Source organism: Brachyhypopomus gauderio, chromosome 18 (assembly GCF_052324685.1).
Source record: "Brachyhypopomus gauderio isolate BG-103 chromosome 18, BGAUD_0.2, whole genome shotgun sequence".
NCBI lineage: Eukaryota > Metazoa > Chordata > Actinopteri > Gymnotiformes > Hypopomidae > Brachyhypopomus > Brachyhypopomus gauderio.
The window spans coordinates 2908618-2927744 of record NC_135228.1 but is presented as its reverse complement, the minus strand read 5'-3'; the positions used below and the strand labels follow the sequence as shown (position 1 = coordinate 2927744).

The 19127-nt window shown below is 43.0% G+C and overlaps 1 protein-coding gene across 6 annotated transcripts in view; it reads right to left on the bottom strand.

Annotated features, from left to right (window-relative positions):
• LOC143481751 (NACHT, LRR and PYD domains-containing protein 3-like) overlaps positions 1 to 19127 on the bottom strand; it is a 29231-nt gene that overhangs the window by 4237 nt on the left and 5867 nt on the right. For 4 of the 6 annotated variants that reach the window (XM_076979888.1, XM_076979889.1, XM_076979887.1 and 1 more), the window contains 5 exons: positions 16967 to 18743; positions 13941 to 14117; positions 10502 to 10678; positions 8491 to 8667; positions 5226 to 5402 (listed from right to left, as the gene is read on the bottom strand). In XM_076979888.1, coding sequence (XP_076836003.1) covers positions 5226 to 5402; positions 8491 to 8667; positions 10502 to 10678; positions 13941 to 14117; positions 16967 to 18743 — 2485 coding nt within the window. The remainder of the gene's footprint in view (positions 1 to 5225; positions 5403 to 8490; positions 8668 to 10501; positions 10679 to 13940; positions 14118 to 16966; positions 18744 to 19127) is intronic. The other 2 variants (XM_076979891.1, XM_076979892.1) reach the window with 2 other exon arrangements.

Here is a 19127-nt window from a genome sequence, read left to right as displayed (position 1 = left end):
ACCATCTCTTTTAATGAGATAGGCTAAAAAGCGAATTATTTGGAATAATTTCGAATATATGTGTATTTGTAAAAATATGTAAATCAAGCTGAAGGTGCTGGAAAATACTGAAAATGGACCTTCAAAGTGCCGCATAAGTGCATAAATTCCACCTTGTAACTTCGCACGCACAAAAATCGAGAGGTGCACGACCTCGTGACGCAACCGCGTGCGTGGCCAACATGCATGGGCGGAGCCACCGCGATTGCGTCATTTTTGCCGCGCGGACCCTTGCGGCAGTCACGACGTGTCAAGTGAACCTAGATTACGAAGCTCAAGTGTTTAGTGAAGGCAGCAGCAGAGTAAACGAGACGCGACCGGAGCATGCGCAGTTTTCTCATAAGACAGCCTGATCGCTTGACCCGGAGACAGCGCCAGCTAACATGTTTATAATTGTAACGAGTAACTAAACAGCACGTAAAAAATGTATCGGAGTAAAAGTATTAAACTGATGGAAAATATGTAGTGAAGTAAAAGTGGAAGTAGGATAAAAAAATAATACTCCAGTAAAGTACAGATACAGCATTTTAGTACTTAAGTACAGTAGTGAAGTAGTTCTACTTCGTTACTATACAACTCTGCTCTCATACAAAGTAATCCAGTACCTGGCCTATAGTCCTGTTCGCAATTTGGTGTTGGGGGAATTTCTCACTTGAACTGAGTTAGTGGGTCCCTAGACATGAAAAATCACTGAGGTGCTCGTCCACCATAGTGCCACGAATTCCGCAATGGTCAAATTAAATATGGCTATGATAAAAATTCAACTTTTTTGTTTCTGAATGTATATAGACATTTAATACCTCCATTTAGACTAATTATGGGATGGGGAATTCATTTCTGATATTGTTTTGACCATATTGGGTGATTTTGACATTAAAAGGTCATGGTCAATGTCACTTTCCTATTCTGAAGACCTTACCCACAACTTGTCCATTATAAAGAATAAAAACCAGATGCAAGTCTAAGTCTAATAAATCTGACATTTAATATTTTTTTTCAATAATACAAATATATACAAGTCATGAAGAGAAAAAACATTTTAAACATCCCCTTTGAACTATTGATATAAAATAAAACAGCTGGGTGCAAATAAAACTATGTAGCAAAAAAGTGATACAAATTACATTAAATTAACTAAAAGTGCACCATGTAGTGTGATTTCTGTATGCGTGCATGCATATTAGTGGGATGGGTTTTTGCAAAATGATTTTTCCATTTTTCCATGGCAGAATACGGTGCATGAAACTCCAGCAGAACGACAGCTACATTGGCGATTGTCACATTTGCCTGCACACTTGCATACTGTGAGCAGACTTGGTGGTAAGAGCTTTGGACATTTTGATGGCAGGAGTGTGCCAAAGTGCTCCTTCCATCCATGTTCCGTTGGCTCTTGTCTTACTTTGGTGTCCTTGGCTGCTGCAAGCAAGTTGCATGCCGTATAAACCAGAAAAGCCCCTCGTTGGATGTGGCCTCTGATCACACTACTTGTGGGAGGGAGAACATCAATTCCAGCACTTCCACTGGTGTAGATTTCTACCCTGAAGTCATCAAATGTCTTAGCTGTTGTAGTTGATCGGACCCCAGCCCAGACACGCACCGAGTACTCCTCAGCCAAAGCTGCATCTTGCTCTGTCAAGGTATCTGCTTCTCCAAAGTTGGCCAAGTACTGGACTGGATCAGAAGCCATAGCAGCATGTTTAGTCCCCACCTTGCTCATACAGTCATCTCCAGTCAGGATATGAGCTTTAATCACTGTCTTTGACAGTGATGCTCCAAGACGAGAGACTGCTTGATGGAGTGGAAGCATTTGAAGCCTCTCACCAGTGCCATACTCAAATCAAATCAAAGTTTATTTGTATAGCGCTTTTAACAACTCAAGTTGTCGCAAAGCAGCTTTACAGGGTTTACAAGGTTAACAATACTATTGGTCCAGAACCCTAATGAGCAAGCCAAAGGCGACAGTGGCGAGGAAAAACTCCCTATGATGGTGGGAAATAGGAAGAAACCTCGGGAGAACCAAGACTCAAAAGGGAACCCATCCTCCATTGGGCGGCCCGTTAACACACAAATACACAAGTCACACACAATTCACACAATCAGACTAGGTAAAAGGTAGAATTGAAAGTTCTGGGTTTTGATATTGTCACTGTAAATGTCTGTTGATGAATGCCAGGCTTTCATTCCGTGTCGGAGCAGTGATGCTGGTATTGTAGGCTCCGACTGCAGTGTTACTCCCCAGGTGGATGTGTATCAGCACATCCACCGGCAGCCAGACCATCCCCCAGGTGCCTGCAGGTGCCAGTATCCAATCGTCTTGGGTAGAGCCATGCAAGAAGATAGATAATACAGACTGAGTGGACATAAATTTAAACCACCATTGATTTAAATGTACGTAGCTCACGTGCCAGTGATCAGCATGTGGCTCCGGCAGACTAATCTATAGCAGCATAACTAAAGGGAGGGGTTCAGATGTGACTACAGGCATGAGGGCTCACTGAGACATTGCTTTCCAGTCAAGTCATAGTCACAAATAGAGTGATGCCAAGACACAGCTGGATGACAGCATCAACATCTCAGATCACCAGAAATCTCAATGTCTGGGGGCCCCCAAGCCCCTACACCTTACAAGGGGAATTTTAGCTGAAGGCTTGACTAAACACGTGAGTCTTAAGTCTAGATTTAAAGATTGGAACTGTGTCAGAATCTCGGATTGGAGCTGGAAGGCTATTCCATAATTGAGGGGCTTTAAAAGAGAAAGCTCTGCCTCCGGCTGTAGTTTTACTAATTTTTGGAACTAGGAGAAATCCAGCATTTTGGGAGCGCAAAGGGCGAGATGGGTTGTAGTAATCAATGAGTTCACTCAGATATTGTGGGGCAAGACCATTTAACGCCTTATAGGTTAACAGGAGAACTTTAAATTCAATGCGATATTTAATCGGCAGCCAGTGTAGTGCGGCGAGTGTGGGAGTAATATGATCGAATTTCCTAGCCTTGGTTAGGACTCTAGCTGCGGCATTTTGTACAAGTTGTAGCTTCTTTGTGGACTGTTTAGAGCATCCAATTAGAAGACTATACTGCTGCCAGATCTCCTTCATCCCAAGTTTTTGGAAGTATGGGCTGTAGCGGAGAAGCAGTGCAAAGGTGTCTGTGTCATTGGAGACTATGATAACTCTCTCACACTGCTTCACACGAATAGCTCACTCAACATGCACCAGCAACCTGGCATCAGCTTCTTCAATCCAGTTCAAGAGGTCTGGGATCTCTTCCCCACCAGTTGCCTTTGCTGGTAGCACCTCATCATCAATGACAACAGAACTCACAATTACAGTAGCATTGCCACTGGCTCGATTGCACACCATATCCCTAGCTAATAGTTGGAGATTCCGCTTGTTCTCCTCAGATGCCCAGAACTTGTCAAGTTGCTGAGGGATGGGGGTGTGTTTGTTCATGCCAATGATGTCAATGCCTGTTGTTGAGTATGTACGCCGCATGCGCTCCCCTTCCTTTAGGGACATCTCGATGTAGGAATCTAGAACAAGATGGATGAACTCTGGCTCTTTGCAGAGAGATGATGTTGAGCTGATGATGGCATTGATGACCGCACCTAAAGTACGAAATTGTGCTAGAGGCATCTGACGCATCTTCGACATGAAGTCTACAACAACATGAGTGGAATAAGTTGATCCAGAAATCCACTGGGTGAGATCAAGTTTAGGCTCAATCTCACTGACAAGTTTTGACTTGTTGACATGAACTGGAAGGTCACCATCAAACAGGGGAGATGCTGAAAGCACATCATGAGAAAGTATCTCCCGGATACTCTTACCCCGCTCTTTAGCAATGTCCATGCTTCTATGTGCCTCAGCCATGTCTTTGAATGAAACTGACTTGTGTTCCTTCATACTGATTGTTGGGGTTTTCTGTGTTTGTTCATTGAACTGAGGTAGTTTTCTCTTTGATACAGTAGTGCTAATTTTCTTGGTCTTCTCAACTAACCTCTCCTGTCTATAGGAGCAGTAGACATGCTTCCCATTTTGGAGACAGTTGAGCAAGCGAGAAGCGACAACTCGGTCAGCAGCCTGCTTGGTGAGCAGATTGTGCAGTGGAACAGGCACATTGACTGTCAATGAGTAGGGATTTTGCCGCTCTAGCACAAAGTCCAGCAGCTTTGAAACATTTTGGTTGAATATAAGGCGGCGAGTGGTGCTCAGTGCATGCTGAAGATGGCATTCTGTCTGTTTCAAAGTGTTGTTGGTGAGAAAGTTGAGGACATCAGTGATCATCCCAATCTCGTGGAACAAGAGTTCAAACTCTGATACAGCATTTGCATTGTGTGTGGCTCCTACTACGTAGTGACCTCCAGGACCCTTTGACACTCGCTGAATGGTCTGCTCAACCTTCATGTCACCTCCCACAGCACAGAACCAGCCAGGGCGATCCTGCACAACCCACTGGCCTATCGAGAAGCGCCGGTAGAGCTCAGGATCTGTGAACTAGCACCTTGATTTGTTCAAGACACCATGAGCCATGACGAAGGTAGTTTATGCAGTCACATTCTGCAAAGATTGGCATAGAATCCTCTATAGTAGCCACGTGTAAGTTTCAGTTTACATGTCCACTTTACATGTGCATGTATTTTACAATACTTCAGAATAGGAAAAGAACCTTGACCATGACCATTCAAGGTTAAAATCATCCATTATGGTCATAACAATATCAGAAATGAATTCCCCATACCATAATTAGTCTAAATGGAGGTATTATATGTCTATATACATTCAGAAACAAAAAAGTTGGATTTTTATCATAGCTGATGGCGGCCATATTTAATTTGACCATTGCGGAATTCGTGGCACTATGGCGGACGAGCACCTCAGTGATTTTTCATGTCTAGGGACCCACTAACTCAGTTCAAGTGAGAAATTCCCCCAACACCAAATTGCGAACAGGTCTACAGGACAGGTACAGGATTAAAGGTACTGTGTGTGTATTCAGGAGAGACATGCGGTGTTGTGTGAATATATGTGTATTGAATGAATGAGCAAGAAAGTGTGTAAATGGGAGTCTAATTAATACAGTAATAGTGTGTGTCTAGATGAAAAAAGGGGGATACTGACTGTGTGTGCGAGTCAGAAAACCACAGTTGTAGGTGTACAGTGATTAAAACAAGAAGCTCATGGCACAACCTTAGCTTTTCCAGTTTACAGTGTGGATCCTCCAGTAGAGCAGAGAGCTGCTTTACTCCTGAGTCTCCTGGTTTATTGTAGGTCAGATTCAGCTCTCTCAGGTGTGATGAGGGGTTTGACCTCAGAGCTGAACACAGAGCAGCACAACCTTCCTCTGTAATACTGCAGTAATCCAGACTGTAGAGAGAAGGAGAAAAAAAATCTCACACTCACAGCTCAACACACACACTCACGCAAATATAGTTATTGTTATTGTTGTCGGCCTAGGGGAACCGTGGCTAGGCACAAGGCGACGTCAACCCTTTGGATGAGGGTATGATGGTAGAGAGAGAGAGAGAGGCTCGTCTCTTCTCCTTTCTGTCTTTGTTCTTTCTTTCTCTCTCTCTCTCTCTTTCTCTCTCTGTCTTCGTGGTAACAAAGGGAAACAGCACAACAATGGAGTTGTAGTTAGGCTATGGCATAAGATTTATTTTGACCTTCAGTATTTTGTATATATATATATATATATATATATATATATATATATATATATATATATACAGGGGTTGGACAATGTGATGCTTTCGTTTTGATTTCTTTCATTTTTATTCTCTATGTTATTACATCGGGAAGGTGTTGAAATGAACTCCCCAAAGCTTAGTTACGACTAAAAATGTGCCCCTTGGGTTTATCTAAATGTGGGAGGAAGGGCTTATACATGTTTATTTTTTGGGGGGTTCCCCTTGATCAGTAGGGCGCTAATTGAGGTAACACCATTCTTGTTCACAGAGTGCTTTCCCGGGTTTTTTTCACTCGGACGGTGAACATTGTACGGGTAAGCAGGACAATTTCTCTCTATTCAGAATTGTTCTTTGAGGGTTTTAGTATTAAAACCACTGTAAAACCTTGGTTGCCAAAACATTAATGAACCACTGTAAACTTTGTTAGTGGAGTTTTATTTGAGTTTGGTGCATACGGTACTTTGTGCACAATTTTTGATCCTCATGTTTCTTTTTTATTCGTTAGGAGAAAAACAGAGAATGGCTAAGTTTGTGTGTATTAATTGTGCCATATGTGTTGTACAGGTATGTTTTATCTGCTGTTCAACATTAAAATTAACCATATGCATCGATATTGCCGATCTGTAACATCACTGTGCTATTTAGCGTTGTGCTTTGTTAGATCATCTTCGCTCCCGCCTTTTTTCACTCGGACGGTGAACATTATACGGGAGAGAAAGAGAGAACGTCTAAATGTGTGTGCATTAATTGCACCTTATGTGTTGTACAGGCACAAATAAACGGTGAGGCAATTGAGATCTCCAACTTGTTGTGGCTTTCTTCCATGATTGAGTTCCCAGCCCATTGACATCTGCTACACACACACAACATTATGACATACCAGAGTTCAAAAGAGGGCAAATTGTTGGTGCACGTCTTGTTGGCACATCTGTGACCAAGATAGCAAGTCTTTCTGATGTATCAAGAGCCACAGTATCCAGGATAATGTCAGCATACCACCAAAAAGGACAAACCACATCCAACAGGTGTCAGAGCGGGTGATGTAGGAGACGGAATCTCCCGCGGATGTTTAAAGATGGCAGACCCAAGCGCCTTGTCCGTGCACTGAACGATAGCACACACGCGAGGAAACAATGAAACGGCGCGCTGTGTTTTCAGTGCCGACGTGCCGACGGGAGAACTGAAAATAATTGCAGAAATATTCAACGCGTGTAACGGGGGAAAACAGAAAATAATCGCGGAAATACTCAATGCGTGTAACGGGGGAAAACAGAAAACAATTGCGGAAATACTCAACGCGTATAACAAACAGAAAACCAAAGAGAAAACAAAGGACGCCAGGGGAGGTAGCTGGCTGGCTGGCACACGCCGCGAGGAACAAAAAGCCCTTCCCAAAAACCAAAAGGACAGGAAGAATAACAGAGGGAGGAAAACTTGAGAGAGGCCAGGGAGCGGCGCAGGAGGTAAGTACTCGAATGGACAGAAAAATAAATAAAACAACTGGAACGAGCAAGAGGCAGGGTGGCGAGACACCGAGCAAATACAAAAGAGAAATGGCTTGAGGTTGACGACATGAAGCAGACAACTCAGCGGTGAGGCACTGCGTCTGTCGTCCTTATAAACACAGAATGACAGGTGCATGACATCACCGTTGATTAGCCTGTGGGCTGACTTGCGGGCTCCTCCTGGTGGCGATGGGAGGAGCCGCCCTGGGGCCAGCCCTGACAACAGGATTAACTGTGGATGCAAGAGGAAGCTGCCTGAAAGGGATGTTTGGGTGCTAACCCAAATTCTGCCCAAATCACGGCAAAATTAAATGTGCACCTCAACTTTTCTGTTTCCACCAGCTCCCTCAGGAGCTCCACAGGGTCAATATACATGGCCAGGCTGTTATAGCCAAGCCTTTGGTGACTTGTGCCAATGCAAAACGTCACTTTCAATGGTACAAGGAGCGCAAATCTTGGGCTATGGACAATGTGAAACATGTATTGTTCTCTGATGAGTCCACCTTGACTGTTTTCCACACATCCGGGAGAGTTACGGTGTGGAGAACCCCCAAAGAAGCGTACCACCCAGATTGATGCCCAGAGTGAAGCATGGGGGTGGATCAGTGATGGTGTGGGCTGCCATATCATGGCATTCCCTTGGCCCAATATTGTGCTAGATGGGTGCGTCACTGCCAAGGACTACCGAACCATTCTGGAGGACCATGTGCATCCAATGGTTCAAACATTGTATACTGAAGGCAGTGCCATGTATCAGGATGACGATGCACCAATGCGTGCAGCAAGACTGGTGAAAGATTGGTTTGATGAACATTAACGTGAAGTTGAACATTTTGAACATCTAAATATTATTGAGCCACTTTGGGGTGCTTTGGAGGACCAAGTCAGGAAACGTTTTCCTCCACCAGCATCACGTAGTGACCTGACCACTATCCTGCAAGAAGAATGGCTTAAGATCACTCTGACCACTGTGCAGGACTTGTATATGTCATTCCCAAGACGAATTGATGCTGTATTGGCTGCAAAAGGAGGCTCTACACCATACTAATAAATTATATTCTATTTTCCCATCCACTACATGTTCACGAGATGTTTGTGTGCAAATAGAAAGAATGAGCAAGAAGTGTGTAAATGTGAGTTTCTTCGAAAAAAAGGGGATACTGTTTGTGAGTCAGAAAGTCACGCAATGGTAGGTGTAGAGTGAATAAAGCAGTGGGCTCAGTGTTTAAGGTTTACTGAGGGTTTCAGCCAGTAACTCACTGTAGTTTCTCCAGTGTACAGTGTGAATCCTCCAGTAAATCAGAGAGCTGCTTCACTCCTGAGTCTCCTGGTTTATTGTTGTTCAGATTCAGCTCTTTCAGGTGTGATGAGGGGTTTGACCTCAGAGCTGGACACAGAGCAGCACAGCCTTCCTCTGTAATACTGCAGTAAGACAGACTGTAGAGAAAAGGAGAAAAACATCTCACACTCACAAACACAGCCACTTTGTATTCACATGTGTGTGTGTAAAGACTCAGTAGGAATGTTCAATTTATATGGCACCTTTCAGGATACCCAGGGCACTTTACAATTTTAACACAGGTACAAGTCACAGACAACCAATCACACACACACGAGCGAGGAGCGGCAGCCAATTGTGCACAGCGTACTCTCTACCGGGATCCACAGCCCCCTGGGGGACTGAATGGGGTGCAGGAAGGGGAGAGAGGACAGACCCTAGTGGCAGAGCACCATCCACCACTGGGCATACAAGCACACACACTCAGACAACAACTTGTTTTATTGAACAGAGAGAGACACAGACACACACTCAGGGAGAACCTCCATGTTTTTGGACTGTAGGAGGAAACCAGAGGAGGAAATGCAAACACGTGGAGAACAATGAAACTCCACTCAGATAGGGACTTGAACCCAAGACCCCGTGCTGAGAGGCAAACGTGCTAACCACCATGCCACCGTGTAGCCCAGTATATATAAAGTAGGGGTGGGCATAGATTAATTTTTTTAATCTAGATTAATCTCACTGAAATCTTGAAATTAATCTAGATTAATCTATATTAAAATGGCTCATATGTGTGCTACCCAAGTAATGACTAAAAGTCAGTTTTTGAGATAGGATTTCTTAATACAGAGGGTGACCAGGGGCTCATCTCCTGTTTCCAAAATGCATCAATGACTGCTTGAGGAAGCTGTTCTACTTTGATACTTGAAGAAAAAAAAAACATGCTCAATAAAATGTAGGCTAGTCGTGTTCAATGGTTTATTCAGTTAAACATGAATTTTAAAGCCTACTTACTACATTAAATAACATGTTTATTCAGCTAAACATAATATTTGAAATGTAAGCCAACATTTAGTACATTTAACCTCACGGACGTAATTTTCAAAAGTCAGTTTTGGTCCTTTGTAGTTTTAACGGTTAAAAATAAATATTTAAATAGCGACGAATCTAGCGCTAGGACCATGCAGAAAACGACCGCTCCGAGCTCCGCTCCGGTAACACTTTACATTCCTAAAAATGAATTTTCCATGAAGCAAACCTGGCGACTTCGTGGCTGCATCCATGTAAAAACACGTAAGATTTGTAATTCACAGGTTTAAAAACTCGTTCTCGCCCCTACTGTGCAATTTGGTTAGGAATACAGCCGAGCTAAACTATCAAGTTGAAAGTCATCATAGTTTGCTTACCCATTTTGACCCAGTTCCCAACCCAACTTTAATAATAGATTAATGGCGATAATTTTTTTATCGCCCGATAAGATTATCAAATTAACGACCGCCGTTAACGCCGTTAACGGCCCACCACTAATATAAAGATAAGATTGGGAAAACTTTTTTGACAATTTTATTGCCCCCCACCCCCACATCAGCCATTTTATTGCCACAGGTCCATTCTGAGAGTGACCTCCTAAATTTAATTAGTTTAGTTATTTATCAAGAGTCCCTAAAACTTTTGCCCCTCTAATGTATTTGGTCACAGACTCTAACCTTAAGTTTTATTAGTTTAGTTATTTATCAGGAGTCCCTAAAATTTTTGCCACTCCATTGTCTTTGGTCACACACTTTGGTCACTCCATTGTCTTTGGTCACTTTGGGATAAATTCCTAAAGTAATAAAACTTTTCTTTAACCTACTGACCCTAAGGTAAACTTGTTTTTATGTTGCACCTTCATGCCGAAGCAGATTCCTAGTCTGTGAACCCTGTTCATTGACAGTGGCAATAAAACTTTTTCTGATTCTGATTCTATGTCCCAGTAAGTCAGTAACTCACTCCAGTTTCTCCAGTGTACAGTGTGGATCTTTCAGTAGAGCAGACAGCTGCTTCACTCCTGAGTCTCCTGGATTATTCCAGGTCAGATTCAGCTCTCTCAGGTGTGATGAGGGGTTTGACCTCAGAGCTGAACACAGAGCCACACAACCTTCCTCTGGAATTCTGCAGAAATACAGACTGCAGAGAGGAGAAGAACTCTTCACTCTTACTGTCACACACACACACAGTCGCACAAACACAAGCACTATGTGTGTATTTAGAAGATATGCACTGATGTATGTGTATAGAAAGTGTGTGAATGTGCATCTAATTAATACAATGATAGTGTATGTCTCAGGAAAAAGGGATACTAACTGCATGTATGTGTGTGAGAGAGAGCGTGGTTGATACCAGAGACCATGGCTGCATCTCAATTCAGGGGCTGCAGCCTACGTAGACCGCGTAGACCGCAGCCCATGGTGGCCACACACTTCGAAGGCCGGGTAGGCTGCATCTCACGGCTGTTAAATGAGACAGTCTAGTCTTCGCAAGACGTATGTTTGCGTCACCACGCTCTGCCCCGTTACATACGTTACATACGTGTTAGCGCGCTGTCCGACAAATATCACATCACCCACAAATGCCTAAAAGACAATGCGTTGAACATGTACAGTTGTGATCAAATTTATTCAACCCCCACTGAAATAAAGTGTTTTGGCCAGTTTGACATTGATTTTGATCATTTCAGTCATCTTATTTACAATTATATCAAAGAGGCACTTATAAATTAGACAAACATAACATAATATTTATGATGGAATAACTACAAATGTCTTTACTATGCTCACATCATTATCAGTTTTATTCAACCCCCTAGTGACATTATTTTTTAGTACTTAGTACAACATCCTTTTCCAGTTATGACAGCTTTCAAGCGTGAAGCATAGCTTGACACAAGTGTCTTGCAGCGACCTATGGGTATCTTAGCCCATTCTTCATGGGCAAAAGCCTCCAGTTCAGTCACATTCTTAGGCTTGCGCACTGCAACTGCCTTCTTTAGGTCCCACCAGAGGTTCTCAATTGGAATTAAGTCTGGTGATTGCGATGGCCACTCTAGAATGTTCCAGCCTTTCATGTTCAACCATGCTCTAGTGGACTTGGATGTGTGCTTCGGATCATTGTCCTGTTGGAAGGTCCAACGTCTCCCAAGCCGCAGGTTTGTGACTGACTCCATCACATTTTCCTCCAAGATCTCCTGGTACTGAAGGGAATTCATGGTACCCTGCACACGTTGAAGCTTTCCTGTACCATTAGAAGCAAAACAGCCCCAAAGCATAATTGACCCCCCGCCATGCTTCACAGTAGGCAAGGTGTTCTTTTGTTCATAAGCCTGGTTCTTCCTTCTCCAAACATAGCGCTGGTCCATTGTCCCAAACAGTTCTAATTTAGTTTCATCTGACCACAGTACACTGTTCCAAAACCTTTGTGGCTTGTCCACATGACTTTTGGCATACTGCAGTCGACTTTTCTTGTTCTTTGGAGTCAGCAAGGGGGTGCGTCTGGGCGTTCTGGCATGGAGGTCTTCGTTATGCAGTGCGCGCCTTATTGTCTGAGCTGAAACTTCAGTGCCCACATCTGACAGGTCTTTTTTCAGTTCCTTAGCAGTCACGCGGGGATTTTTCTCCACATTACGCTTCAGGTAGCGCACAGCAGTCGCGGTCAGGATCTTCTTTCTGCCACGACCAGGTAACGTTTCCACTGTGCCCTTTAACTTGAACTTGCGAATGATACTTCCGATAGTGTCTCTTGGAATATTTAACAACTTCGCAATCTTTTTATATCCATTGCCATTCTTGTGAAGAGCAATAACCTCTTCTCTTGTCTTGTCTTGTCTTGTCTTCTGGGACCATTCTCTTGCCTTCACCATGCTTGGAAACACACCAGTAGATGTCTAGAAGGAGCTGAGTATCACAGTCCTTTTAAATCTGCCTAATTGGTGCTTATCATGCTTGATTGCTGCTCGTTGACATCCACAGATGTTTTCAATACCTGATGGAAAACACTGGAATGAACCTCTGTTCTTAGGAGTGGTAGTCGTAAAGGGGTTGAATAATTGTGTCAATGAAGAAATCACAAAAAGGCCATTTAATACTTTATGACAAAAAAATAGATGCTATCTTAGTTGCATTTAGTTCTTTAACAAGTCCTTGTAAGATTTCATTATGAACACAATTACAAATGTGCACTGAATTCCATAAAACCCTTCGCAGCATTGGGGGTTGAATAAATTTGATCACAACTGTATTCACATGTTTGGCGGGAAGTATAACTTCATAACAAAATTCAATGTATTTTTATAAACGTTACTCTTTAGTAAATACTCAAAGCACAGGTTTACCTGCAATATCATTAATAACTGGCATGTTATTTAGCATCTCATTGCAGTATAAATGTCCATATTTTAAAAATACCGACATTTAAAAACGAATTCTTCGGCCCGAACACTAGACTCCGCCTGTTTATTGTTCATAGAGCAATGAATCCTGGGATATGGTGGGACGCGAAGGATACTCAGATGCATCCTTCGTTTTCGGGGTTTTGAAGGCTACATTCGTCGGCCGCATAAGAAGGAGTCCAGGAATTGGGACAGCCTCGTCGCGGCGCAGTGACGTAACCGGCCTACAAATGCGCACTTCGTGGGCTGCAGCCCCTGAATTGAGATACACCGCATATATAAGTGGACTGGATGACACGAGTGAAAAGTGAAGCCTCCGTGAGTCAGCTGCCCTCTAGTGGCTGGCTGCAGTACAACTTTTAACCCCGCCCATTCCCATGTAAGTGAACAATCCGGACGAGAAACTTTGAATTTTTATTACAGGTGAAGTAAGTTTTTTGACCAATTATATTTTGTCAATTCTATAAGATCCCATTGCGTTAGTATCTCTCCCAGTGTTTGTCTCTACGATAAACAGATTTTATAGAAGTTATTAAGTGTTATTTAAAGGGGTGTGGCGATAAGGTGATTGACAGTTAATAGCTGCGTTGATTGACATCTAATGCCAGACGCTCAAACATGAGCGCGCTCAACAGCAAAACTCTTGACAGCAAAACTCTCAACAGCAGTATTAAAACCTTTTACCTTTGTTTATTTTGTAAAACGTCAAAAGTGTCTATACTGGTGGGCATGTCCTAACGAATGTCAGGGCGGAGATACTGTCCTGCCTACCGGTTCTAATGCTCATGCTCTGGCTCCAATTTTCCATCTTGGTGGCTTCAAAAGTTCACAATGGGAATCAACGGCGATGTACCGTCAATTATATATATGGTCTCTGGTTGATACTGACTGTGCATGTATGCTTGTTAGAGTGTGTGACTAAGAGCAGATCCTTACACTGTGTGTGTGTGTGTGTGTGTGTGTGTGTGTGTAGATGTGTAAATAGCCAGTAAGTCAGTAACTTACTGTAGTTTCTCCAGTGTACAGTGTGGATCCTCCAGTAGAGAAGAGAGCTGCTTTACAGCCGAGTTTCCTAGTTGATTGTAATTCAGATTCAACTCTCTCAGGTGTGATGAGGGGTTTGACCTCAGAGCTGAACACAGAGCAGCACAGCCTTCTTCTGTAATACTGCAGTTAGCCAGACTGTAGAGAGAAGGAGGAAAACCTCTCACACTTAAAGCTCAACACACATACACTCACATACACAAAAATCTCTCTCCCACACACATGTGCAAACAGACACACATGCATAAAAGCATGAACACACACACACACACACACACACACACACACACTATCTAACACACTAATAACGTCATGCCATATAATGTTTTGGTCTATTGGAAAACAATCATACATTGTGAAAAGTTAAACAATCCACCAGTGGGGGTGGGCCTTCTGTGGCCATGTCTGAAACTGATGTGTGTGAAGAAGAACATCCATCTCCATCCCCTCAGCCTGAATCTCCACCCTCCACCCTGCTCTAGTCCTGCTCCATCTGCTGGGCCTCTCAGTCAGGACCCAGCTGAAGAGCACCACCTTAGTCTGAGAGAGCAGCTCTTGTGGGTGCAGCCAGGAGCTCATATTACTAAAAGAAGAGAAGCTCCTCCTTAACAAACTAATACTAGAGTCTAACAGAGAGGCTTCAATTTGGAAGGTCATCAATGTCAGTGCCAATAATCTTGTTTGCAGAAATCGACCGCTCAAGCGGAAGCCAGTTTCCATTTCCACAAGCTCCTCAACTGGCTCTGCCGTTATATGCTAACGTGTCATTGGCTGCCGTGGCTGTCACTCCATCTGGTTCTAGCATGTGGGCTTGCAAACTGTTTTGCGAGGTAATTGTCCAGGAGTCCGTGTTCGTCCGTGGCTGTTAGATAAAATGTTGTGAGTTTGTTCTGCCTGGGTCATGTCAGCTGGACAGATTTAATATCAGAGGTTTAATTTACCATTTGAATTTGTGTGTGTGTGTGTGTATGTGTGTGTGTGTGTGTGTGTGTGTGTGCCAATCCTCTGGAAGATCCTCTGGAACAAATACATTTATTATTATAACCGCAGAACCTCAACAAAACAAAGACAGAAATGTGTATATTTAATACCATTAATTATTTGTGTGTTTTTTCCTCAAAAATCAGGTTATGTAATGTTATAATGTTATGTAAGTGAGGATGTAAATGAAAGCTTCTAGGTTGTAGTTTAGCTGTAAACCCCCCGCGCCCCAGTTCTCAAGCCATTTGTGTCCCCCCCACCTATGAAATCAAAATTTTGTCCATGTATGTATCGCTTTTTACAACAGTTATTGTCACAATGCAGCTTTACAAGTGTCTAAGTCCAAGCCCCCAGTGAGCAAACCAATGGCGACAGTGGCAAGGAAAAACTCCCTAAAAGCATGAGGAAGAAACCTTGAGAGGAACCAGGATTCGGTGGGGGGGGGTCCTTCCTCCCTCCTCTTGCTGACACCATTCACCATAATTACAGAGATACATAAACAAAGAAAGTACACATTTATATACATGTGTTCTCTATGGGAGTTGCAGTCCGATAGCACAATGTCTGGTGTGACTGGAGGAATAGACGTGACACTGTGCGTAATACCTAATAATGGTGTGGGTGATACCAATATGTGGTTAGTTGTGATTGGTCAGTGTTGTCAAACCCTGGTGAAGGTAAGACCGAAGTGGAATACTTGGAGTGGATGATTTGGAGGAGAGTGGAGTGGAGCTGAGTGGAGGAGGGACAGAGCTGGTGGACTGATGAGTGGAGAAACCTCTCAATGGTGGACTGATGAGTGGAGAAACCTCTCAATGGTGGACTGAGGAGAGGAGAAACCTCTCAATGGTGGACTGATGAGTGGAGAAACCTCTCAATGGTGGACTGATGAGTGGAGAAACCTCTCAATGGTGGACTGATGAGTGGAGAAACCTCTCACTGGTGGACTGAGGAGAGGAGAAACCTCTCAATGGTGGACTGATGAGTGGAGAAACCTCTCAATGGTGGACTGATGAGTGGAGAAACCTCTCAATGGTGGACTGATGAGTGGAGAAACCTCTCAATCATGGACTGATGAGTGGAGAAACCTCTCAATGGTGGACTGATGAGTGGAGAAACCTCTCAATCATGGACTGATGAGTGGAGAAACCTCTCAATGGTGGACTGATGAGTGGAGAAACCTCTCAATGGTGGACTGATGAGTGGAGAAACCTCTCAATGGTGGACTGATGAGTGGAGAAACCTCTCAATGGTGGACTGATGAGTGGAGAAACCTCTCAATGGTGGACTGAGGAGAGGAGAAACCTCTCAATGGTGGACTGAGGAGAGGAGAAACCTCTCAATGGTGGACTGATGAGTGGAGAAACCTCTCAATGGTGGACTGATGAGTGGAGAAACCTCTCAATGGTGGACTGATGAGTGGAGAAACCTCTCAATGGTGGACTAAGGAGTGGAGAAACCTCTCACTAGGGCTGAGATCTCTCTCTCTCTCTTTGTGTGTGTGTGTCCCTCTCTCCCTCACTCTTCTATACTTTTCTCTCCTTCTGTCAATCTATTAGGTCACATTCAGGTAGTATTCTGTATGCTGCACTTCTGTTGTTTATAATGTGTATTGTATCATATAACTAGTTGTAATGTGCAGGTGAATTATGTTAATATATAAATAAATGTTGCTCAGATAACATATAATGTAGATGCTAACAGAACAAAAAAATGGTTATGCAAATTCGTAACTCATGCTGGGCTATTTAACACATTAAAAACTTTAATTCAGTCTGCTGCACGTTTCTATTTATGGAAGGGTTAAGTAAACTGAGTAATAGAAACTTCTTACGGTGAAAGAGATACACATCATTGCTGTGTGTATTTGAAAAAGAAATGTCAAAGAGTGTAAGAAAAAAATATAACCTCTTAACAATTTCCTTACTATGATTTTGTACGTACATTATGATGTTTCAGAGAAACTCTCCCAGTGCAGTAATGTGTTTATGAATGAAAATACTCACTCAGCTTTTCTGGATGCTGTGACCACTGGCAGCAATTTCAGTAAACATTCCTCTGATGAGTAATATGTCCTCAGGTTAAACTCATCCAGCTCCTCCTCTGAGGTCAGCAACACAAACACCAGAGCTGACCACTGAGCAGGAGAGAGTCTGACTTCAGAGAGTCGATTGTCACATCCTCTCTTCAGGTATGTTTGGACTTCCTGCACTAGAGAATGATCCTTCAGTTCATTCAGACAGTAGAACAGGTTGATAGATTTCTCTGGAGAGGGATTCTCCCTGATCTTCTCCTTGATGTACTTGACTGTTTCCTCTTTGTTGTGAGAGCTGCTTCCTATGTGTGTCAGTAGGCCTCGTAAGAGAGTCTGATTGGACTCCAGTGAGAGACCCAGAAGGAAGCGGAGGAAAAGGTCCAGGTGTCCATTCTCACTCTGTAAGGCCTTGTCCACTGCATTCTTAAGGAAGTCAGACATTGTTGATTTTTTGGAGTCATGTAGGACTGCAGTGGTTTGCTGTTCCAGCATGTTTGTGTTGTTGGAGATGAAGGAGAAAAATGCATATAAAGCAGCCAGAAACTCCTGAACACTCAGATGCACAAAGCTGAACACCTTCCCCAGGTACAGCCCAAACTCCTTTCTGAAGATCTGGGTACACACTCCTGAGTACACTGACACTTCTTTTACATCAATGCCACACTCTATCAGGTCTTCCTCATAGAAGATCAGGTTGCCCTTTTTAAATTGCTCAAAAGCCAGTTTTGCAAGTGCAAAAATAGTTTTGGGAGTCTGGGGAAAATCATATTCCGTTTTTCCATTGTATTTTCTGTCCTTGTGTTTTATCTGAAAGATCAGGAAGTGTGTGAACATCTGAGTCAGAGTCTTGGGGATCTCTCCACTCTCTGCTTCACCCAACATTCTCTCTAGAACAGTGGCTGCAATCCAACAGAAGACTGGAATGTGACACATGATGTAGAGGCTTCTTGATGACTTCATGTGTGAGATGATTTTATTGGCCAGGATCTGATCATTGATTCTCTTCCTGAAGTACTCCTCTTTCTGAGGGTCACTGAACCCTCGTACCTCTGTTACCTTGTTAATAAACTCAGGAGGGATCCGACTGGCTGCTGCTGGTCGTGAGGTTATCCAAAGGAGAGCAGAGGGAAAAAGATTCCCCCTGATGAGGTTTGTCAGCAGAACATCCACTGAGGTTAACTCTGTTACATCCCACAAGATTTCATTGTTCTGGAAATTTAGAGGAAGTCGACACTCATCCAGACCATCAAAAATAAAAATGACTTTGTAAGCATCGCAATCTATTAATTCTAATTGTTTTGTTTCTGGGAAAAAGTGATGAAGCAGATCCATCAGATTTATTTTTTTCTCCTTCATCAAATTCAGCTCCCTAAAAGGAAGTGGAAATATGAAGAGGACATCCTGATTGGCTCTTCCTTCAGCCCAGTCCAGAATAAACTTCTGCACAGAGACTGTTTTCCCAATTCCAGCAACTCCTTTAGTCAGCACTGTTCTGATGGATTCATCTTTAAAGAGGTCATTACATTTGATGGGTGTTTCCTGTGTTGCTGGTCTCCTGGATGCTGTCTCAATCTGTCTCACCTCATGTTCATTATTGACGTCTCCACTCCCTCCCTCTGTGATGTAGAGCTCTGTGTAGATCTCATTCAGAAGGGTTGAGATTCCATGATCTGAAATTCCTTCAGTAATTTTGCTGTATTTCTTCTGCAGCTTGGATTTGTGGAGAATGAATTTTTCATACACAATTCCTGACAAGAGAACAGAACATTTTAATTTTACTAGTAATTCTTCTTAACATTGGCTTATGAATATGTCAGATTAGTACACCCATCTGTAAAACTGGTAATTAATGCAGTAATATTACATTATGTCTGCCTTCTAATCCATGGACTTGTATTCATGTTAGCCACCATTTGACATGTATGGAAATATCTTGTTTATAATGCATATTGTTTATATAGCTATTGTATATGTCTTCTTTATATATAGCTGTCGTTAGCATACCACCGCTAGCTAGTTTCGATTCAGTCCTTTGATACCCTCGTGCGTGTTGTTTACATAATAATTTCTTTATTGCAGCTAATTAGGAGAGGAAACAAATTTTTTTTTTTGGGGGGGGGGAGCGGGCCCCG